The sequence below is a fragment of the Enhydra lutris genome, unplaced genomic scaffold (genome assembly GCF_002288905.1).
Source record: "Enhydra lutris kenyoni isolate GAN:26980312 unplaced genomic scaffold, ASM228890v2 scaffoldscaffold26, whole genome shotgun sequence".
NCBI lineage: Eukaryota > Metazoa > Chordata > Mammalia > Carnivora > Mustelidae > Enhydra > Enhydra lutris.
In genome coordinates this window covers 4,911,055-4,934,760 of record NW_019154110.1, presented here as the reverse complement: position 1 = coordinate 4,934,760, position 23,706 = coordinate 4,911,055, and the positions used below count along the sequence as shown (strand labels likewise).

The 23,706-nt window shown below is 53.9% G+C and overlaps 1 protein-coding gene across 1 annotated transcript; it reads left to right on the top strand.

Annotated features, from left to right (window-relative positions):
* The first annotated feature begins 228 nt into the window (after window positions 1-228).
* Window positions 229-23,706, top strand: LOC111151569 (solute carrier family 13 member 2). The gene is made up of 12 exons (XM_022509640.1): window positions 229-663; window positions 15,346-15,474; window positions 16,412-16,548; window positions 16,663-16,877; window positions 17,833-18,010; window positions 18,123-18,245; window positions 20,254-20,472; window positions 20,694-20,782; window positions 21,043-21,164; window positions 22,305-22,466; window positions 23,089-23,226; window positions 23,536-23,706. The coding sequence occupies exons 1-12, from the start codon at window positions 562-564 to the stop codon at window positions 23,704-23,706; spliced, it is 1,785 nt and encodes a 594-aa protein (XP_022365348.1). The 5' UTR covers window positions 229-561.

The following is a 23,706-nucleotide window of genomic DNA, read 5'->3' as shown; positions in this document are numbered from 1 at the left end:
AGGAGGAGGAGGGCTTGCTTCAGATTGGCTGGGCTCGATCTTAGATTGGAAACCCCTGGAGGGCAGGGCGTCTCTGGAGGCCGGACTGCCTCGTGGGGCTCAGTAGGACCCACTCTGTGGATAACCTGGCTTTGGGGGAATCAAAGGAGAGAGGAGAGGTTGAGCTGGGGAGAGGGCCTGGGTCTTGCCCCCCAGAGTCTGGCTCTGGGGCTTCCCAGACACCCTTCCTTCTCCAACTCCTCCAGCCCTTAGCAGCCTGTGCGCACAGAAGGAGTTAACTTTGGGCTTAACTTCTTGAAAGAACCCGAAGCTGTTATTCCTTGATCTTGCCTGCTCCCTTTCTTTGCAAAGTCTTCCTGATCTTTATACCTCCAGCAGGTCCCTCCTCCTTACTCTCACCTCCTGGACTCCAAAACAGTCTGATTGCCAGGGTGGGTCAATGGTTAACACTCAACCAGCTTTATATAAATTTGCCCTGGCCTGCCGCCTACCTGCCGCATCGCTCCTTTGGCTCCCTGGATCCCGGAGGCCGTGGCTCCAGAAACCCTCGCGGGTCACACCATGGCCACCTGCTGGCAGGGCCTGTGGGCCTATCGCTCCTACCTGCTTGTGTTCTTCCTGCCTATTTTACTTCTGCCCCTGCCCATCTTCATCCCCACCAAGGTAAGCACTCGGGGTTTGGCTCCAAAGGGGTGAAGGAAGGACGGGGGAGGGCAGTCCAGGTGAGCGCTGGGCGTCCTTAGGACGTGGTTTACTCATCCCTCCCTGTCCTGAAAGTGAGGCTCTGACCTCGTGGTCCTCCTGAGACTGACGGTTAAGAGACCAAAGGGGGCTTTTTTTTTTTTTTAAAGATTTTATTTATTTATTTGACAGAGAGAGAGAGAGATCACAATTAGGCAGAGAAGTAGGCAGAGAGAGAGAAGGGGAAGCAGTCTCCCTGCCTGCCAAGCAGAGAGCCCGACGCGGGCCTCGACTCTGAGATCATGACCTGAGCCGAAAGCAGAGGCTTAACCCACTGAGCCACCCAGGCGCCCCAAAGGGGGCTTTTGCTTGGCACCCAGGAGTAGCCACCCAAGGGGAATGGCTTAGGTGCACTTGAAATCTGCCGCCTGGGGAGACGGGAAGCCAGTTCCATAAAGGTGGGTGCAGGTGGAGGCAGCTGGGGTTATCTGGCTACCGTGGGCTCCCCCAGCCCTGCCGGGCTCAGTGGGGTGGGAGCGGGGCTGGCTGCTGGAGAAGGGTGGAAAGAGTGTAGGAGGAAGCTGGCTTCAGGCAGTTTGTGCCTTTAAGAGTGTAAACAGAGGGGCGCCTGGGTGGCTCAGCCGGTTAAGTCTCTGCCTTCTGCCTCCAGCTCTGGTCATGATGCCAGGGTACAGGGATCAAGCCCCATGGGGCTCCCTGCTCAGCAGGGAGCCTGCTTCTCCCTCTCCCTCGGCCATGTGTGTGCATGCACTCTCTCTCTCTCTCAAATAAATAAAATCTAAAAAAAAAAAAAGAGAGAGAGTATAAGCTGAAAGAGAGAGAGCTCACCCTTGATCCCAAGGGCTAAGTCAGCTGAGGGAGAGGGGCAGGAATTGGACAATGGACGGGACCCTGCCAGTGAGCACCATAGACAGCATACCCTGGATGGAGGGACAGGTGCCACAGCTTCCTGCCTCCCTTGGCCAAGCAGCAGGAATGATAACTTTGGCTCCCATTTATTGGAGCCCTCACCACATGCTCTGAACCATGCATCCAGTCTCCCTTCCTCTCCTCTTCCCCCTCCCCTGACAGACCCTTCCTCTCACCTTCAGTGGCAAGCCTGACTGTCCCATTTTACAGATGGGAAAAGTGAGGTTAAGTCACTGAAACCAGGGCAGATCCTGGTTTCACAGAGCTTGGCTATAATACACTTTGGGGGTCCCCTTGTAAGTAAAAAAAGATAAAATGATGAATCTAAAATTATAGGTCTTTAGGGGAGGATCAGTTCAGGAGGAGGGTCCTGAAGCTCGAGTTTGCCATACAAACAGAAGGTGGGGCAGGTCACAGAAAGTGGCAGAGCTGGGGGTGTGGTTGAGCACCAAAGCCTAGGCTGTCTTCTCCCTACCCTGCTGCCTCCTGAAGGCTGACACAGGATCCCCTGGTCCAGCCCCCACCTCACAACCCCAGGACTGCCCACTGAGCGATTTGCATCCTTTTGTCACCAAAAGGGAAATCAAGGCAGGCTTTTTGTTCATGGTATCACAAAGGGGTGAGAGAATGGGGATGCCGTGGCACAGCTCCTGAGCCTCTGACACTTGGTAAGTGACAAAGCCCTGTCTGACCTTAGAGGAGATCCTCATCTCAGGTCAAAGCCACTGACCTCCCCGTGCTGGGGACCCGTCCGATGGGTTTTGAAACAGGTTGGGCTTTGTGTGTAAACTGCAGGAGGAAGGACAGACAGGGATCCTGATTCACATTTCCCTCCTCGGGAAAGTACAGCCCAGAAAGATTCAGCAACTTGCCTAAGGTCACACAGGAAAGACCAAGTCAGAAGAGAAGCCAGGCCCCCTGGCAGGAGGGCTAGAGGTTGGGAGCACCGCCCCCCCACCCCCACCTGTGTGCCCTGTGCCATACCCTGCCCTGCTGCCTGCTTTGGCCTCACAGATGGTGCTGACCCCGGCCTGACTCGGAGGAACTGTTCCCAGTCCTACCTGCGGAGTCCAGGCCCTCCACGGAGGCCCTGGAAACCAGGTCATCTCAAGGACTTTGCTCCCCTCATTATCCCCTCCCCAGCCTCATCAATTTTTCCCTCTCGCCTAATCTCTGCCATCAGCATACAAATGTGCTGTAATCTCTCTCACCGTGAAAAAACAAACAGACCCTCCTTGAATCCCACATTCCCTCCACAGAGGCCTGCTGAAGGTCTTGGAATCTGTCTGCACTGCACGTGTCTTTCCTTAAGACACCTCCAGTCTCCAAGAGGCTACCTTCCAAGCCCCCCCTTATTCCCACTCCCCCGCCCAGGTGACTTCGGCTATCTCCATGCTGACAACTCCCCAGTCTTAAGCCCAGCCCTAACCTCCGTATTACCTAGCCAACACTGGACGCTTGCTCCCGAATCTTCTCCAAACGGCTTATGTTTCCACACGGACACATCCAAAACCACACTGCTTGCCCATCTTTCCCAGCTGGTTCTTTCTGCCGTCTTACCAAGATGCGGTTCAACTTTCTACTTCAGAGCGTTTCCTTTTTTTTTTTTTTTTTTTAATATTTTATTTTTAAGTAATCTCTATATCCAACGTGGGGCTTGAACTCACAACCCCGACTTGGTCAAGAGTCGCATGCTTTCCCCACTGAGCCAGCCAGGCGCCCCTAGAGCCTTTCCTGATTCCTCTTTTCCCTTCATTTCCAGTTCTGTCAGTAGGTTCCTATTGACTCAAGACCTATGAAATACTGAGTGGATGTGCTTGCCACTGCCTCCCCAGTGGGTCCAGGCCGCCATCATTCCTCTCCTCTCCCTCCCCAGACCATTCTTTTTCTTCTTTTTTTTTTTTTTATTTCATTTCTTTTCAGCGTAACAGTATTCATTGTTTTTGCACCACACCCAGTGCTCCATGCAATCGTGCCCTCTCTAATACCCCCCCCCCGGGCCCCCCCACCCCCCCCCCCCCCCGACCCTTCAAAACCCTCAGATTGTTTTTCAGAGTCCATAATCTCTCATGGTTCACCTTCCCCAGACCATTCTTCACTCAACCACTACCTGTGGAAGCCCTTCTACAGGCTTCTCATCAAACTCGAAATAAAACCCAGACCGCTTAGGGCAGCCAGGAGTCCCTAGGGCTGCACCCCTGGAGACCCCGTGGTCCCCAGTGCCTCGTATCTTCCCTTCCCTCTCGTTCACTCTTGTCCAGCCTCACCAGCTTTCTCCGCGCTCCTCACGTCACTCGTCTCCCTGCCTGGAATGTTCTTTCCCAGATGACTGCTTCTCACTCGGGTTTCAGCCTCAATCTACCTGCTCAGAAAATGCCTTCTCTGACCACTGCCGGTCACATACTATTAGGAAGCCCTGTTGTTCTAAGTAAAGGGCTTTCCCTAACTGAAGTGATGCACTTGTTTATTTTCTATTTATTCTCTGACTCCCTATGCTAGAAGGTAGGCTCCATGAGGGCAGGCCCTTTGTATTCTTCCATGCAGAATCTCCAGGACCTGGCACATAGTAGGTGCTCAACAAAACACATGTTGAATGAATGCATGATTGTGGGCAAAGAGGATCCTGTGTTGAACCCCTGCTGTCTGGAGTGAGTTCCCAAGCTTACCTCCATGTCCCTGAGCCCCTGAAGTGGGAAGACTGGGGAGTTGTCAGGATGGAGAGTTTGATGAGTCCCAGACAAGGCTCAGACAGATGTCCATATTATAACAGTTGACATTTATTGAGTATTATTTCTGTGCTAGTCATAATGCCAAGCACTTCAAAGCACTAACCCATTTACTTCTCACAATAACCTGTGAGTTACTGTGAGGGAACTATTACCCCATTTTACAGACATCAACTGAGGCCCAGAGTAGTAATTTGTCTGAAGTCCCAGCTAGAGAAAGATAAAGTCTAAACTGGAATGTGGCTTTGAGGGTCTCTGCCCGAGGCTGTCCAGGGATACAGGCTGGTGGCCCCATTGTGAGTCACCTCTTGAGCCATCTACCCTCCCATCCACCCTGCCATCAGCCAGTGCTCCCACTGGGCTGCAGTCGGGGAAGTCTGTTGAGCTCCTAGGGCTCTGTGCTAGAGGTTACTGGAAAGGAGTATGGGGTTCTGTCCTCAGGTTGCTGTCAGAGGAACATGTGTTTACACAGAGGTATAGCAAAGGAGCTCAGAGAAGGGAGCAAATTCTTCCCACTGACTCAGGGGTGAACCCAAAGCAGGTGTTGTTTGAGTCGGGCCTTGAAGGCTGAGTGAGATGCCAACAGTCAGAGGCACCCATAGACGGCCGGATGGGTGAAGGCAACCATAGGAGTAAAGGTGTAGGGGCTGGAATCATAGGGTGTGTTCCAGAAATAGCAACCAATCCTGGAAATGCTCGCCATCCTCTGGTGGTCCCAGGGGAGGAGGGACGGTGGGGCCTGAGGCCTCCTCACTGCTTCCCCCAGCTCAGCCACTGGACAGTGAAGGGGCACTATGGGTGTGCCCCAAACCTCATACCCGCCCATTCACTTGCCCGCTCACTTGCCCATCAGGGAGCAAGTACTACGTCCCAAGGACTGTTTAGGTGCAGGGGCTGGAAAGACATGCAGAAACATATGCTGTGAGAACCGACTGTGACTATGGCTTAGGGACGGGCTGCTTGGGATGGGGTGTTCAGGAAAGGCCTCTCAGGGCAATGATATTTACCCTCGGACCTGAATGACAAGCGAGGGCCAGTCAAGCACGGCTCTGAGCAAAGAGCTGTCCAGGCAGAACACGCAGTGCAAAGGCCTAAGGCCACGAGCAAGCTTGGCAAAGCTGGAGGGATGATCAAGGCCAGCGTGGCACGGGGAGTAGAAAAACCGTGTACGTTCAGTTATAGAGGCAGGGGGAGGTCAGCCTATGTGGTCAGCCCTGCAAGGCCCCGGGGAAGGAGGGTTTTTAGGGTCAAAACTGCAGGTGCCCCACTCCCCAAACCCGCCCCCCACATGGGACCATCTGGAAAAACAGTCTCCTAGGGGCACAGTGTTTGCCAGGACAGAGCTTAGCTAAAATCCAGATCATAGTTACAGGAGGAACAGAAGGCAGAAATTCTTTTTTTTTTTTCTTTTTTTTTTTCTAAAGATTTTATTTATTTATTTGTCAGAGAGAGAGAGAGAGAGAGAGAGAGAGAGCGAGCACAGGCAGACAGAGTGGCAGGCAGAGGCAGAGGGAGAAGCAGGCTCCCCACAGAACAAGGAGCCCAATGTGGGACTCGATCCCAGGACGCTGGGATCATGACCTGAGCCGAAGGCAGCTGCTTAACCAACTGAGCCACCCAGGCGTCCCTAGAAGGCAGAAATTCTTAATCTGAATCAGCTGCTCTCCTAGACTAGATGAACAGTATGTCGTGTTGCCCACGTGAGCTTTTAAGACCCGTGCTAAAATACCCTAACTGCAAGCTATTCCTGAACCCCAGGGACAGAGCAGGACTCAGATGATTCACCATGGGCATGAAGGCTGCACGTGGAATCTGGACCTCGGTGCTGGGGTTCATCTCTATCTTTTGAAACTTCCTGGCTCTTGATCAAGAAGGCAGAGCCCAGGGAACAAAATAGGGATTTCAGAGCCAGACAGATGTGGGTTCAAATCCACACTGTATGTGACCTCATACACTGTATGAGAGGCACTGTATGAGCCCTCTCCTCTCTAAGGGGCTGTGTGAAGATTAAAAATGAGAACCTGTGGACATAGGGTCCCTGGTACCTGGGGCCCCGTAGATGGTGGTCCCCTGTGCCTTCTGCCTCTCATCTGAATTTTTAACCCCTGAAAAGCACAGCCAGCCCCAGACACCTGACTTCTTTTCCAGAGATGACTTCTGTTCACAGGGGCTGTTGCCCCAACAAGGGGGCCTTGATGTTCCCACCTGTGAATCAGGAAGGTGAGGTGCAGCTGGTCACGGACATGAGAGCAGTGAGGTATAGTCCCTAAGTGTAACCACCACCTGGAGACACACTTTCTGGCCTCTGGGGGGGGCCTGGGAGTAGGATTAGAAGAACCCAGGGCGCCTGGTGCTCAGTGGTTTAAAACCTCTGCCTTCAGCTCAGGTCATGATCCCAGAGTCCTGGGATCGAGCCCCACATCGGGCTTTCTGCTCAGCAGGGAGCCTGCTTCCCCCTCTCTCTGTCTCTGCCTGCCTCTCTGCCTACTTGTGATCTCTGTCAAATAAATAAATAAAATCTTTAATTTAAAAAAAAAAGAAGAAGAAGAACCCAGCCTCCAAATCCAGCGGGATCCCTGGAGGAGAGAGAGAGAGACTTTTCCTCAGTCTGGACTTTGTTCCCAAATTATTAGATTATGTTGATGCCCGTCAGCACCTGCTAGGTGAGGGTCAGGAATGGGCAAACCAGGTAGAATCTTCCACAGTAGTTTCCTGCATGGAATCCAGTGGCGAGGTCCATCGAACGCACGGAGTGTGGAAATGCTTTGCTCACAGTCAATCTTGCCTGCCGTTTTGCTCTTCTGTGGACCCAGGCTGATCTGGCCCCCAGCCCAAGAGGTCAGGACTCCCCCCCCTCCCAACGTTTATCTTCTCTGACACTCAGAAACCCATTGTTTCCCTTTGGCCTTTTAGAGCAGAAGATGACGCAACCAACTCATTCAGACTTGACTGCAGAAATAAACAAAGATCTCAGGAGTGAGAGCGGGCAGAGGAAAGGCAGGCAGCCAGCCACCATCGCTCACTGTTAGCAGATCCTCAAAGGTGGGGCGGGGACGGAAATGCTTTACTGGAGGAAAGGGGAGGCTTCAGGGGTGCCCCGACCAGAGGCTGTTGGCAGGGGAAGCCAGAGAGGCCTGATAGACAGCGGGCAGGCCATGTGATTGGTTAGGGATGCGGATTTGGCTCTCACCAGTTGGTCTGGCACTGGAAGTGATGGTAGAGAGTAGGGGCAAAATGGAGGAAAGCCAGCCATCATTGAGCAAATCCGGACTGTTCGGGCCACCGGCGCTAGAGGCTGTAATTTGGCTACCCGTGCTGGTCGCTGCAGACCGCGGGACATATTTTCGTATAACTGGCTGTCATCCCCTTTGCATATTCAGTCTCTTGAAAAGGTTAGTTATTTAGCCTGGACCTACTATTCCTGGAAAGAATATCCGGCAGTCCGGCCTGCTCTGCATCTCCTGCCCCAGGTCCCTCCAGCCCTTGGGCTCACTGCAGTGTGTCTAGACACACAGAGCAGGCAAGTGGGAGTGTTCGCTTCCCTTTCCTCCTACCCAAGATTTTGTTTACTTATTTGAGAGAGAGACAGAGACAGAGACAGAGATAGCAAGAGAGAACGCAAGCAGGGAAGAGAGGGAGAAGAAGGTTTCCCACTGAGCAGGGATCCCAGTGCAGGCGGGACTAGATCCCAGGACCCTGGGATCATGACCTGAGCTGAAGGCAGACGCTTGACCAGCGGAGCCACCCAGGAGCCCCCCCTATTTTCATCTTTAGATGATGTATTTATTTAATTAGATTTATTTAATTAGATGACACACTGATGTCGTTTAACATTGGACAGTACCAAAGAATGAAATGGAGAGGTCCTGCTCCCATCCTCGTCCCTGGTGCCCATCCAGATGACAGCCTCAGTGGCCAGTGCAGGGACTCCTCATCCCTGGGAATCTATGGGGAGAATTCAGGAAGTCTGTGAACTTGGATGGAAAGAAACCCTATATTTTATGGTCAATAATATCTAAGGAAAATTTAGTACTTCCTTCTGTTATGAATGTAGATAACAAATCACAATAATTATTAACCATATCTTTGATTTGGCCACCAGGAAAAAAAAAATCACAGATATTGTTACATTTCATTAGATTCATTATATCTTTCTAATTCTGATTCCCATATATATATATATATATACACAGACACTTGTGCACATATTTTTAAAAATCACATAGGGGATGGGGTGCCTGGGTGGCTCAGTTGGTTAAGCATTTAACTCTTGGTTTTGGCTCAGGTCATGATCTCAGGGTTGTGAGATGGAGCCCCTCGTCAGGCTCTGTGCTGAGTGTGAAGCCTACTTAGGGTTCTCTCTCTCCCTCTGTCCCTACTCATGTATGTTTTCTCTCTCTCTCCCTCTCTCTCTCTAAAATAAAATCTTTAAAAAAAAAAAACTCACATAGAGTAGCATTCGTGTAACCTGACAGTGTAACTCTCTCCTCTTAAAACCCTTTAAGGGCCTCACTTTTCACCACTGTCTTCCAGATAAAGTCCTAGATCTCCCCTAAGGCAGACAAGGCCTTTTCCAAGTATTACACCCCTCCAAGAACGCATCAAAATCTCTCATGCCTCATTCTGTTCCCTCTCTGCTCCCTCCCTCACCTCAATACCTTTTGCCCACCCGCCCGCCAAACTCCTATTCATCCCTCAGCACTCGTTCAGCATCCCCTCTGGAAGTCTTCCTCAGCCCAGACAGATGGAGGCTCGGGGAAAGGCCCCTTCTCCTCTGGGATCCCACTCTGGTCTCGCCTTTGCTATGGTTCTTGGCCAGCTGCCGCCTAGTATGTCACCTCACTCCCAGACCTGGGAGTGCTCACTGCCAGCAGCATCACTCCTCACCAGGGGCCGGGGGGTAGTGGGAGTAGCCCCCTGTGTGCCAGGCCATCCCCCCTCCCTGGGTTAACCTTCAGTCACCGGGAGGAATAAGTCATGATGCTCTGAGACTAAAGGCATGTTTGCAGCTGTGCAATAGCCACAGGCTGCTCTGTGCCCATCATGGGTAAAGGCCATGATGCCCACAGGTCCCACACCTTGCCCGCACCCTGGGTCCAGAGTCTGCCCTGGACTCTGGCACTGTCATCTCCATGTGTGCCTCATGAATCCACGCTGGTTTTCCGGGAACCGGGGAGTACATTCATCTCAACACCAACCCTACCAATTGCTCACCGCCGTCAACCGTACTTTACGACATAGTCACATCCTTTATCCTTATAATAGCCCAGAGAGGCAGGTGTTTCTTTTATTCCCATTTGCAGATAAGGAAACCATATAAAAGAGATAAATGTGTGTATCTCTGGAAATGATCAGTGTTGCTTACAAAAAAAGAAAGAAGGAAAAAGCTGAGAGAGGTGATGTAACTTGCCCAAGGACACAGCCATTAAGCTGGGCCTGGGCACGTGAGTTTTCTGACCTCTCACCTGTGTTTCCCATTACAAAAGAAGAAAGCTGCCAACCTGGGGGTTTGGAAGCCCTCTGAGTATTTATCTCTCCTGTCCTCTGTTGGCTTTGCAGGGCAGCCAGCCCACATGGGGGCACCCAGAGTCCCAGAGGGCCAGGGCTGGGCCTGACTCATGCCTGGTGCTCTCATTCATGCATTCCTGCCCATTCCATGTAGGTGTCTGATGGGGTAGGCAGAAACGGACTCAGCCCTAGCTCCCTAGAGACTACGGTCTGATGAAAAAGGTTGATGTTCATCAAGAAATTCATGAAACAAAGCATTTAATTATAGCATGTGATGAGTGCTAGGCAAAAGAGGTACAGGGGCTTCATGTGTGAAAACAGGGAACCCATGGAGGATTCTCTGAAAAAGGAATACTTGAGATCTTGAGAATGAGTAGACATCAACTGAGCAAAGTGCAAAGACAGGAAATCGTGTGTGCAAAGGTCCTGTGGCTGGGAGAAGGATGGAGCATTTGAGGAACTGGAAGAGGGCAGGTGTGGCTGGAGCAGAGAGCAAGGAAGAGAGGCTCAAATGAGCCCCAAACTTCTCCTGAGAGCAGTGGGGTACTCTGAAGGGATTTGAGTTGTTTTGAGGTGAGTGTGTCCATGTTGGAGGATTGGAGTGGATTAAACAGACTTGTGACTCGAGATTGCTCTGCCTGCAGCAAGGAGAAGGGATTTCGGGGCAAGAGAGAAAGAGAGGTGAATGAGGAGACCTTGTAGGATTCTTGGTGACAGATGCTGGGGCTCGGACGAAGCCGCTGGCTAAGAGCTGGAGAGAAGTCAATGGGGGCATTTGAGGTATTAGAGGACCAGCAGGACTGCAGACCTGGAGGGGAGAGGGTATTTGTCTAATGAGTGCCTGATGAACAGTTGAGGGGCCCAGGGCTTGCCCCCCAGGGGCTCCCAATAGCAGGGAGTTCCTGATGTAGGGCTGGGTGTGGCACAAGTGGGAAAGGAGGATTTTGCATCCAGGCCAGCACCCACCAAAGAGCCAGGGGTAACACCCGGAGGTGAAAAGACTCACTCCCTGTCCTCAGCAGCCCATAAACAGATACTGAGAGAGGAGCAAATCCTCAGCCAAGGCACAGAGCTGGGGAGCACCTCCCCTGCCCGCCTGGGCAAGGGAGAGGTAGTGACAGAGGAAGGGAGCAAGAAGCGTTAGCTGCCAGGGAGAAAAACTCTTCCCCACTGCTAGCTGAGCCACCGTGGACTGCAGTGCAGGCTATGTGTGTAGGATTGGTGTGTGGAGTTGTACAGTGCCAGCAACCCTGGGGAACCGTCAGTGGCCAGAGCGTAAACTGACCGGGTCCCAAGCCATAGGCTGCCAGCTGGGTTTGTCCAGCCCAGGTTCCTCCCTTACCATGGAAGAAGCAACAACCACTGCCCCATGGAGATGTGAGGAGGAAATGAGAGGGAAGGGACACGGAGCGCCCACCCAGCTCCGCAAGCTTGACCTCTGTTGATTCCTTGCTCTGGCTCACACTGCATCGCTGGGGCTCCTAGAGACCCCTTCTCCCACCCAGAGAGGAATTCCACTTGGAGATGGACCTACATACAGGTTTAGAAAGTTCCCAAGGTAATTCAGGGAAGCTACCATAATTAGTGCTAGGTCATTTTTCTCTTTCCCTTCACCTTAAGGCAGGGATAAAACTGGGGCCCAAGGGAGCAAGAGCACTTGGCTGTGAGGGGGTTGGGCCACTTGCTGCTGATAAAACTCAAAGGCAGAGAGATGAGCGGTGGTGAAACAAGGAAGGGATTTATTTCAGCAAGTCCATCACAGGTAAGAGAGCGGACTTGTGTCTCCAGGAAGGTCTCCAAAGTGCTGAAAATACATGCTGGTTTATATAAGGAAAATGTGGGACAAAGGAAAGGTCCCACAGGTGGGCAAGAAAGGTCAAGTTGACCCCCATCTCAGGGTCAATCATGCAGTTTCCTATGGCTGTCAGGGCAGACCCTGCTGTTGCTTGGGGGTTTCTTTGCCTGCATCTTTTTGGCTTGAGATAAGAGATAAGCGGAGGGAAGAACTTAGGGGCCTCTGGATGATGCAGCCGGTTGGTCATCTGGCTCTTGGTTTCAGCTTAGGTTATGGGTTCAAGCCCCATGTCAGGCTCCATGCTCAGCACAGAGTCTGCTTGGGATTCTTGCTCCCTGTGCCTCTGTCCCTCCCTGTAGTACTCTTTCTCTCTCTCTCTCTCTCTCAAATAATTTTTTTTTTTAAAGAAGAACTTAATTAGAAAGTATGGACTGAGATCAAAATGGAGGTAGCTGAAAACCTCGTTCAGGGATTTTTTTTTTTCTTAAAGATTAATTAATTTGGGGTGCCTGGATGGCTCAGTTGGTTAAGTGTTTGCCTTTGGCTTGGGTCATGATCTCAGGTTCCTGGGATCGAGCCCCGCATCGGGTTCCCTGCTCAGGGGAGAGCCTGCTTCTCCATCTCCCTCTGCCTGCCACTCTGCCTACTTGTGCTCTCTCTCTATCTTTCTGTCAAATAAATAAATAGAATCTTTAAAAAAAATTTATTTATTCATGAGAGAGAAAGAGCACAAGAGGGAGGGGCAGAGGGAGAGGGGCACTGCTTGGAGCCCAACCTGGAGCTCCATCTCATGACTCTAAGATCCGGAACTGAGCCAAAACCAAGAGTTGGTCACCTAACTGACCGTGCTACCCAGGCGCCCCTCGTTCACGGACACTAACCCATTTCTGAGCTATGGACACCTTTGGCTGTCTGGGGAAGACTATGGACCCTTCTGGAATAGTGCTTTAAAATGCCCAAAAGAAAACACGGGATCGCCAAGGAAACCAGTTACTTTGAAATACACTACTAAAAATATGAAAAAGCCAATTGCAATTCAGGAATACAGGTGATCATTCATGCATTAAATAAGATCTGGCATTGATACAACTACCATGTCAGAATGAGTGATGGATAGAAACAGGATTTCGAGATACATTTTGAGATAATGGCATCAACTGATCTGTGCAGTACATAGCTGATGGCTGATGGCCACGATCAAGGGCCTTTGAGACAAAATCAGCCGCGGTACCCCTAACCGCAACATGGCTTCAATGCCTATGTTTAGAGCCTTAGTTAGATGTCAGCGCAAAGATGAAATAGTTTTCCCGCAGATTCCTTGGAATTCCACGCCCCAGTTAAGCACCCTATGACCCAGGAAGAACAGGTCAGCAAGTTATGCTACAGCTGGACAAGACTGCCCAGGAGGATAAGATGGAGACGTGGGCAGCCAGAGAAGGCTTCTGGATGGGACTTTGAAACCGGTTTTGGGCTTGATCCAGAGACAGACTGATGGATGGGGAGAGGACTCCAGGAAGTTGTAAAGGGGTAAGGGAGCCATAGACGGAACACACTGGAGTTCACCGGGACTGGGTTAACTATTAATAGCTCTCTCTGCAGCCAGGGAATGGGGTCTCAGATGGGGAAGGTTTGGGCTTTGGGTTTACTTGCCTGGAGCCTGATGGCAGGAAGTGGCAGGCCCCAAAGAGGACAGTTCTGTTGGAATTGAGAGCCCCAGCCCATCCCTATCCACCCCACTAGTCACAGCGAACCTGAGGCTGGAGGGCACCCCACAACTAAGGGATTCAGCTCAGGGCAGAAAGGGAAAGATCAAGAGCCAAATGGTCCGGCTCCTTCAACTGCGGACGTGTGACACGGAGACGCTGGCTTCATTTATTTGTGCCTTCGTTTCTTCATCTGTGGGATGGGAACAATAGTCAGCCATGACCTCACCAAGCCATAAAATGCGACAGTCACCCAAAGCACGGGGCGCCCAAGGCCTGGCACGGAGGAGTCCTGGGGATACATGTGCTGTTGTCACCTCATTCCTCTCGAATCAGCACTGACCGCGCATCCCAGCCCTTGTCTCCATCCCAGACTCCTTGTCTCCAGCCAGAGAATTCCGAGTCAGTTGCGGGTGTGGGGCCGCCAGGGTCCAGAAGGGGCCGGCCTGCCCTTAGCCCGGGGCGGGCGGGGGTGTGCAGAGATCAGTGACTGGCCACACCATCCATGCAAGTGAGAAGGAAGCAGCTGAGAGCAGCAAAGTCAGCAGAACTGGCCTCCTGTTGGGGGAGAAGGTGGGGTGGGTCTCTGGACGAAGGTCAAGGTGGCCCCACCCCTGGGGCCGAAGAGTCCATGTCCAGAGTGAGGAGAGCTCATGGAAGTTTCGTGATGACAGTGGGGACTGGGCAGGCTGCATGCTGTTCCATTCCAGGCATTCCTAGAGCACTGGGGAGACGCCCTTGGAGTTCTTCAGTCTGGATGCCTTGCCTGGGTTCCAGACTGGCTCTGCCACTCCCCAGTTCTCTGTGACCTTGAGCAAGCCACTCACCCCCTCCAGCTTCTCTAGATCCTGGGCCCACCACACCCACCTTCAGGGCTGCTTGAGTTACCCAGGAAAACACCCAGCTCCTAAAAGTTGCCCCATCAGAAGCAGCTTCATCTTCTCTCAGGGATCCTCCCCAAGCTTCAGGGCACTAAGGGGAAGAAGTACTCGGGGTGAGCACCAGGTGAAAAAAACAAGAGGTCAGGGCAGGCCTCCCAGCCCATTGTCCTGGCACAGCCTACAGCCCCACATCCCCTTTGGCAAAGAGCGGGCAGGTGCCCCAGAGGCCTCCTTCTAGCTAATGATTCTCGGGCCCTCCCTGCAGGGGCCCCAGGACCCTGGAGGCTCTCTGACTTCCATTTCCACCCCAGGTCCCCTCCCAGGTCTGATGTCTGGCCTCTCCAAAAGAAAGGAGCACTTCTGATACCCAAAGACTTGCAAGACTATGATTCAAAGTCCCCCCCACCACAATCTCCTGCACAGCTCAGGGCTGTGGGAACCTTTACATATTCTCTAAATGTGTATGGCAGCTCCCGGAATTGTGTGATGCTGGGGTCATCCCAGGCTTGCTGGGAAGGAGAACTCCCACTATTCCAAAACTTCCTTGTGGTTCATTCATTCAGAAAAGTTTTGAACGGAAGCCTGCTGGGTCCTGAACTCCAAGCACCCAGATGCCACAAAACCGACTCAGTCCTCATGAAGCTCCCCTTCCGGGAGAGGAAACGAACATTTCATTGCATCGTCATACAAATAATTCTCACAGGCTCTGACAAAGCTGGGCAAGGCCAGGAGGCCAGGCAGAGGTCTGCAGCATCCAGGCCTCAGTCCCATCTAGATGAGCCCCCCATCTCATCTAGGGGATCCTCACTTTGGCCCCCTGCAGTCCCCTCGGGCTGGGTGGGGCCTGATGACCAACTCTAAGCTCTCCAGTCCCTCCTGTGTGGCTGGATTACAGCGCGTAGCCTCCCCAAGGTCAAAGACAAGGTGGTGAGTGCCTTGCTTTGTTTTTTATTTCCATTTTGAAATGAGACCTTGGACTCAGGAATCAATGACTGGGGCTTCTGCAGACTCTTCCTACACTGTTACCAATGGCCTGTTTTCTCTCGGGGCCAAGAGGTGACATGACTTTGGGACACAGGCCTGCCCTTCCAACAGCTCTTCTGCTCCCCTCCTGCCCACAGGAAGCCTCCTGTGCCTACTCCATCATCATCATGGCGCTCTTCTGGTGCACTGAGGCTCTGCCCCTGGCTGTCACCGCCCTCTTCCCCATCGTCCTGTACCCCTTGATGGGCATAATGGATGCCTCTGAGGTAAGGCTCCTGGGATGGAGGAGGTCTGGTATGGAGGAAAGCCTCATCACAGGCAGGGCACACAGAAGAGGAGTCCTTGCCTCTGTTTGGCAGGTCAGGGAGCACTAAGGGAGGAGTCAGAAGATGACCGTGTTGGGGGGGTGCATTCTAGAAATGCCGAGGGCATGGTCGGTGTTGAGGGTTAATTCAAAGTGGATCAGGTATAGGCCAGGGAGGTGGAAAGGCCTGGTGACCCAGGAAAAGGGTCCTTGAAAGTCAGCTAAAGAATGTGTATTCTCCTGGGTCAACAGCTCTAAATCATAAGTGTGCCTCGGGACCACATGCAAGGCTGGTGAAAACACAGACTGCTGAGCCCCAACTCCAGAGCTTCCGAGTCAGGAGATTTGGGGCAGGGCCTGAGCATTTTGTTCCCAGCAAGCTCCAGATGAGGGATGAGGCCGGCTTGTGGACCACACTTGGAGAGTCACTGCTGTACTTTCTAGTGTCAGTGCTAAATTCTCTATCTCCCAGTCGATGGCTTGAAACATGACTGGAATCAGGCTAGATTATCTCCCACTCATTTCTGAGGGGAGAAAGAAGGAGAGGAACCTGGTTAAATTCTTTTTTTAAGATTTTATTTATTTATGTGACAGAGAGAGAGAGAGAGCACAAGCAAGGGGAGTAGCAAAGGCAAAGGGAGAAGCAGGCTCTCCACCAAGCAGGGAGCCTAATGCGGGGCTCGATCCCAGGACCCTGGTATTACAACCTGAGCCGAAGGCAGATGGTTAACCACTGAGCCACCCAGGGGCCCTGGAACCTGGTTTGTTTTCAATGGAAGATAATCCAAAGACCATTTCCACTTGGTTCCTAGAGCCCAGGAGACCAGCCTGTGTTTGTGGGAATGTCAGGGGGCATGGGAGAGACCCCTTCCTGCCTCTAAGCTGTCCCTGCCTGCTAGGTCTGCCTCGAGTATTTTAAGGACAGCAACATCCTGTTCGTCGGGGGGCTGCTGGTGGCCATTGCCGTGGAGCACTGGAACCTGCACAAACGCATTGCTCTCCGTGTGCTCCTCATCATTGGGGTGCGACCAGCCCTGTGAGTTCCCACAAACCAGGACTGGAGAACCTGGAATGGGTGGGGTGCTGGGGATCCAGTCCCTGAAGGGATGGCGGGACACCGGCCAGCGGTTCCGTCTTTGTCTGTCCCTAGGCTGCTCCTGGGCTTCATGTTGGTGACAGCCTTCCTGTCCATGTGGATCAGCAACACGGCCACCACCGCCATGATGGTGCCCATCGCACATGCCGTCCTGGACCAGCTGCACAAGCCACCCACAGACAGGAACACAGAGAAAGGCAGCAACAACCCCGCCTTTGAACTCCAGGAGCCAGGACCCCAGAAAGAAGTGACCAAGTTTGATGAGAAAGGTGAAGGTCAACCCCGCTCTGCCCCCACCCCTGCCCCCTCCATCTCAGCTCTTGGTGGTGGTGGTGGGAGGGTGGTCTGGGGTGACATTCTTTTTTTTTTTTTTTAAGATTTTATTTATTTATTTGACAGAGAGAAATCACAAGCAGGCAGAGAGGCAGGCAGAGAGAGAGGAGGAAGCAGGCTCCCTGCTGAGCAGAAAGCCCGATGCGGGGCTTGAACCCAGGACCTGGGATCATGACCTGAGCCGAAGGCAGCGGCTTAACCCACTGAGCCACCCAGACGCCCCTGGGGTGACATTCTTGACAGGGTGGTCATCTCAGAGCTTTCAGGGAGAGAAAAGGGAGACGTGCAGCAAACTTGTCCTGGTTTACCCAAGACAGACCCTAGTTTTATTTTTTTAATTTTTTAAAAGATTTTATTTATTTATTTGAGAGAGAGAGAGAGCACAATCAGGCAGAAGGGCAGAGGGAGAGGGAGAAGCAGACTCCCCACTGAGCAGGGAGCCAGATGTGGCACTCATCCCTGGACCCCCGGGGATCATGACCTAAGCCAAAGGCAGACACTTAACTAACTGAACCACCCAGGTGCCCCTATCCCTAGTTTTAAAATGAAAAATCCGACATTCTGAGGATCCCTTCCATGCAGGGCCAGATGAGATGCTAGACCACTTGGGGAGGCAGAGAGCTGGACTCTGGGTGGGCTGTCAGGGATCCAGGCTCCCTTCGTCCTGTGTGCTTCGGATAATCCTCTTTCGGGCTCTGTGCCTCAGTTTCCCCCTCTCAAGAGAGAGGTTGGGCCAGATGGTGTCTGAGGGTTGACCCAGCCTGAGAGCCCAGGGAGTGCAAGCCCTCGCAGACCTGGACTGCAGCCTCTCCCCTTGCTCCCCACCTCCCAGCTCGTGGACAGCAGAGGGGGGAAGGGGCGGCCCCCCGCTGAGCTCTCCTTTGTTCCCAGATAACGGGCAGGTCCACCCCATCCCCGCCGCGTCCTTAGAGCCAACCGCACAGCCACAGGAGCAGGTGCGCTTCAGCCAGGGCATGAGCCTGTGCGTGTGCTACGCGGCCAGCATCGGGGGCATCGCCACACTGACCGGCACCACACCCAACCTGGTGCTGCAAGGCCAAGTCAACTCGTGAGTAACTGGGGGCGGGGCCGGGGGCGGGGAGAAGGGGTCTGCACTTGCCCTGGGAGGCCCCTGGGGCAAGGTCATGCGACAGACTGCGTCCCCCCACCCCCACCCCCAGGCTCTTCCCCAAAAACGGCAACGTGGTGAACTTTGCCTCCTGGTTCGGCTTTGCCTTCCCCACCATGGTCATCTTGCTGGTGCTTTCCTGGCTGTGGCTGCAGATCCTCTTTCTGGGGTTCAAGTAAGTGGTGGCAGAAGTAGAAGCAGCCCAGGGGCCTGCCCTTACCCTCTGGTAATCTGGTAGCCGTTTCCACCAAGGGTATAATTACCTTCCCATTGAGAAGGCCTCTCCCTGCCAAGGCCTCTGTATGCCCTTGCCCAACCATTGAGGGATTTACTGTGAGGAGACTATTACTCCATTTAGCAGATGAGCAAACTGAGGCTCCAAGAGTGGTGTACAGCTAGATTTGCCAATGCAGAGGCTGAAAACTAGGTCTCTTTTTTTTTCTTTCTTTTTTTTTTTAAAGATTTTATTTATTTATTTGACAGACAGAGATCACAAGTAGGCAGAGAGGCAGTCAGAGAGAGAGAAAGGGAAGCAGGCTCCCTGCCGAGCAGAGAGCCCGATGCGGGACTCGATCCCAGGACCCTGAGATCATGACCTGAGCCGAAGGCAGCGGCTCAACCCACTGAGCCACCCAGGCGCCCCTGAAAACTAGGTCTCTTGATGCCCAGGCCAGATCCATTCCATAATGTTCCACAGTCCTTTGGTTAATGCTTAAGGAGCACACAGTGAGCATGGTCAGTTCCAAAGGGTTTTTTGTGTTCTTACTGGACATCTGGCCCTGTGCGAGGCACTGAGAATACTAGGGGATGTTAGGTGCAGCCCCTGTCCTTGGAGCTTGTCTAACGCAACAGCGAGAAGCCTGGGACTGAGGCTAATGGAGATCCCAGAAGGCCCCTATGGGACATGATGTCTAAAGCCAAATCTTGTAGAACGAGAAGCCAGCCAGATACGGAATGGGGTAACGGCACTCCAGGTGGTAGCAACAGCCTACACAAAGGTGCAGATGCAAGAAAGAACGTGAGAAAACTCGAGTTCTGTTGGTTGAAACATCAAGATCAAAAAGCAGTATCAGGAACTGAAGCTGGAGAAGTAGGCAGGGGAAGATGACGGAGGTCCTGTGTGCCACATCAAGCGTTGGGACCTTGTCCTTGAGGCCAGGAGTTGAGCAAATAGGTTTTATTCTTAACTTCCAGCCCTGGGTTACGGGTAGTGACCAGAGAAGTCTGAGTTGACCATCCGGTCAGACCTTGCTGGAGCTCAGCTGGAAATGAGTCTGAGATCGACTGGTGATGTCTCTGTCAGTGAGGGAGGAGAGTAGTGATAAGGGTGGTATTGTGGTAGGAGTTACTGGTCTTCCCTGCCCAGGGGATGGTGTTGGGAGGGGGCAGGGGCGGGGCGGTGAGGATGGAAGAGGGGACGTGGAAAGTTTTTAAGTATTGTTGCTGTACTTTGGAACAGTCACTTGGGCAGGTGCAAGGCAGCTGGATGGAGGCTGGGGGCTGGTATGAGGCTGGGTAGTGGTCAAAGACGCCCGCATACGCAAGGCATCATGGGACATTCAAAGCTGTGCTAGGTGGATGGTCTTTGCCGCTGAGGAATTCATGGTTCATCAGGGGAGTCCATCAGATTTGCCCAAGTGAAAAATTAAAAGTCAACCCAAGTTACGCAAGGGGCACACAGAAGTGGGTGGCAGTCTCCTCAGCCTCCAAGAGTGGTGTGGGTGGGGCTCAGGCTCCCAGGGGATGCCGAGAAGCAGGTAGGAGAGGGAGGGAAAGATTTCCCGAAAGGCTGCTGGAAGGGGGGAGTGGCGAGTCCTGGCCAGGAGGAGTTGTGGGGCCAGGCCTCTAGATCCTCCTCACTCTGGGCAGGGGAGGGCTTAGCGCAAGACAATCTCTGGAGGGAAAAGGGTCAGTGGGGCAGATGGAGCAGGGTTAAGCATGGGGAAACCTGCCCCTGGAGTCCCAGCTTTGCTTCTGCTAAAGAAGAACCATGACCCCACCCCACCCCACCCCACCACCCGAGTCTTCTGCTCTTCTTCCAGAACCTTGGGTGGGGTCATGGCCAGGTTGGTGGTGTAGCAATCCTGCCAGCATCAGCGTATCACAGGTGCTCAAGAGTCCCTTGCTTCCCTGCCTGGCACGGGATCCTCAGGAGCTACCCCAACTCCCCCCCACCCCCACAGCTTCCGGAAGAACTTTGGTTTTGGGGAGCAGGCGCAGGAGAGAGCGCAGGCAGCCTTTCGCGTCATCCAAACAGAACACAAGCTACTGGGCCCCATGAGCTTTGCAGAAAAGGCTGTCTCTGTCCTCTTTGTCACCTTGGTGGTACTGTGGTTCACCCGGGAGCCGGGCTTTTTCGTTGGCTGGGGCAACCTGGCTTTTCCCGACAAGGATGGAAACAGGTGAGCATTCTTGGGGAGAGGGAGATACTTCTGGGGCTCACCTGGCTAAGGGAGGAGGGAAGGGAGCAGGGCCCCTGGTGCAGACCCAAAGGGGACATGGTGGGGAGGACTTGCAGGGAGGGCTTTGCACTTCTGTGGGAGGGGCTCCTCTCCCCCGCTGTTCTACCCTATGACCCTGAGCAGCCCTGAGTCTAAGTCTGCCCTCCTTGCCCTACCCACAGCATGGCATCTGATGGAACAGTGGCCATCTTCATTGGCATAATTCTGTTCTTGGTGCCCTCCAAGATCCCAGGGCTGACTCGGGATCCAGGTAAGAACCTGGAGTGGGGCAGGGAGGGGCCTCTGGGCAGCCCCTGCCTTCCAGCATGGAATGCGCCTTCAACCACACTTGATAGGAACAGTCAAAGCCCAGAGAGGCTGGGATGACTTGCCAAGGGTGCAGGGACTCAGGGACAAAGTAAGGATGCTGCGTGCCTTGAGCTCTGATAGGGACCCACAGAGCGACCCAGGGGGAGGGAAGGAAAAACCTGTCAGCTCTCGGTGACCCGTCCTCCTCTGCTTGGGAAATAGAAAACCCTGGAAGGCTGAAGGCCCCTCCGGCCCTCCTCAACTGGAAGACTGTAAACGAGAAGATGCCCTGGAATATCGTGCTCCTGCTGGGGGGCGGCTTTGCTCTGGCCAAGGGCAGCGAGGTGAGAAAGCCCCGCCCCCTCGCCGGCCCGTTGGACGGGGACCCTGTGGCAGGGAAAGAGGCACCCTGCCTCCATCCCACACTTAGGATCCTCCTGGTGGGTGGAGCCTTGGCAGCGGCAGGAGAGACGGGTTAGAGATCCATCTAAGGGAGGGGGAGGAAACACAAGCCATAAGGACCTCCGTCTGTTAGGGTTCCCAAAGCCAAAGGGAAGGCGGGCTCCCTTGGTGGGCAGGGACTATTTGTTCTCAGTTCCAACCCCGTTCTACCTCACTCCAGCCGCCTCACCCTCTGCCAGGCGGAGAATGCAACAGCTTTAGGGAGTAGTGAGCGTCGAGGGGACGCAGTTGGCCCGCTGAGGCCACCAGGGGGCGCCATGATCACACCCGGCCGGGCTCTAGGGACCGTAGCGCGCAACATTCCCTAGAGCCTCCAAGCAGGAGGGAAATCCTCGAAGCTGCCAGCGCCCCTCTGCGCCTCCGTGTTCTGGCTAAGCTCATTCATTGTGCAGGCAGGAGGCAGCTTCCCTGGGTCAGAGACTCCTGGATCTGGGGTTAGTTCTCACGGACTGTGCCAGGCACTGTGCTGCCTGCTGGGTGGGCAGTATCATACGAGATAAAGTCCCAGCGCCTTGGGACTCACAGTCTGGCAGTACGCTCGTGGACAGGTAATGAATGACCTTGGAGGCCTCATGACCCTGTGAACTGCCTCCATTCTCCTGCCAGCCTCTTCCCAGCATCTTCCCAGGGCCCTCCGCCCTTCTCTCTCCTTGCCAGTCTGCTGGGCTGGAGGAGTCCGGGAGAGAATAAGGATGGCCAGGGAGCTCCCAAGAGCCGTTGGGAGAACAGGAGGAAAAGGAATTAAAGGCTTTACTCCCACTAAGCCCCAGGCTTCCCAAGAAGGCCCTTTGGCGCCATCTCCTAGCTTCTCATCTGACCCTTCTCCCCACACCCAAGTGTTCTTCAGAATGCTAGAGGGGCCTTTTGGTGCTGGCTGGGTCTTATCTTCTTTCCCAAGCAGATGTGAGTCTGAAGACTCTAGAGAGATAGAGGCAGGAGTAGGACCCTCCCGGACCCCCAGCAGGGGACTCTGGAGCCCCAGGGACCCCAAATTCTCACACACTATCTTCCTCTGCCCACAGGAATCAGGACTATCTGAGTGGCTGGGGAAAAAGCTGACCCCTCTAGAGAATGTGCCACCTCCCGCCATTGCCCTCATCATCAGCCTCCTGGTTGCCACGTTCACCGAGTGCACCAGCAACGTGGCCACCACCACACTTTTTCTGCCCATTCTGGCCTCCATGGTGAGCTGATCCTTCAGACACACTTCTTTACGGCAGCCCTCCCGCCTACCTCATCCAGGGGCCCCGCCTGCAGGTCGGAGTGACCTGTCTGCACCTCCTCTTGCTTCCTGGAGAAGACCCCTGAGCTTCCCACCCTTCCTCAGACTCTTTGGCTACCTTGGGCCCTGAGGCCCTCTGGCCCCTGACTCACTCCGTCCCTGGTGATGTCACCCCTTGAGTATCCTGATGGGCCTCATTGGTGGCCTCGCCCACCTCCCGGGCCCAGCCCCTGTTCTGGTCAGTCCTGAGGTGACAGGTTGAAATGACTCCCTGGAGCGTCCCCAGCCCCTTCTTCCCCTGGCGCGTTCCCACAGCCTTTGATGACACCCTGGAGCCCCTTTGAGATCCGTTTTATGGGCCCCTCCCCTCACCACGCCCCACTGGGCAGGGCCGCGCACTCATCCCCTCCAGAGAGGTCAAAGGGCCCTTCTCAGGTCACCCTAGTGCTTCCTGACAGAAGTGGTGGGTTCGTGGCCAGAGGGTATGTCCTTAAAAGGTGGGGGACGCTGTCCTCCAGAGAGGGGAAGCGGGAGAATCGGGAATGGGGACTGGGATCAGTTCTGCCCACTGTCTCCCCATCCAGGCTCAGGCCATCTGCCTCCACCCTCTCTACGTCATGCTTCCCTGCACGCTGGCTGCCTCCCTGGCCTTCATGCTGCCCGTGGCCACCCCACCCAATGCCATCGTCTTCTCTTTCGGAGGCCTCAAAGTGTCTGACATGGTGAGTGGCAGTGGGGCCTGAATGCCTGTGTGCTCCTTCCTGCAAGGCACCTGCCCCCGGGGAGGTGGACTCAGGAAGAACAGAGCCCAAGGTCCTGAAAGCTCACACAGGGCTTCCTTCTCCCTCCTTAGCGCCAGGATGAAAGCAAGGGACAGGGACCCTGCCTAGTGCTGCAGGTCAGACCCACAGGGAGACTTCTCAGGGAGACTTTGGCCAGTCAGAGAGCTCCCGAGCCCCTAGGAGCCCCTAAGGGATAGGTTCCAGCCCAGCTCAGTGACCGGCCACTCAGACTGGCTCTCCTGCCACCAGGCCCGGACAGGATTCCTGCTCAACATCATCGGAGTACTGGTCATCACTCTGGCCATCAACAGCTGGAGCTACGCCATCTTTAACCTGGACACCTTCCCATCCTGGGCTGACACCAACAACACGGCCAACTGCCTTGCCATCCAGGGGAACATCACAACACCGAGCCCCTAG

What these genes read in the sequence shown, in the direction of transcription:
- LOC111151569 (XM_022509640.1), top strand. Translation starts at nt 562, where the DNA reads ATGGCCACCTGCTGGCAGGGCCTGTGGGCCTATCGCTCCTACCTGCTT. An exon ending in GCATAATGGATGCCTCTGAG is followed by an intron (nt 15,475 to 16,411) that starts GTAAGGCTCCTG and finishes CCTGCCTGCTAG; the next exon opens with GTCTGCCTCGAGTATTTTAA. An exon ending in ATTGGGGTGCGACCAGCCCT is followed by an intron (nt 16,549 to 16,662) that starts GTGAGTTCCCAC and finishes GTCTGTCCCTAG; the next exon opens with GCTGCTCCTGGGCTTCATGT.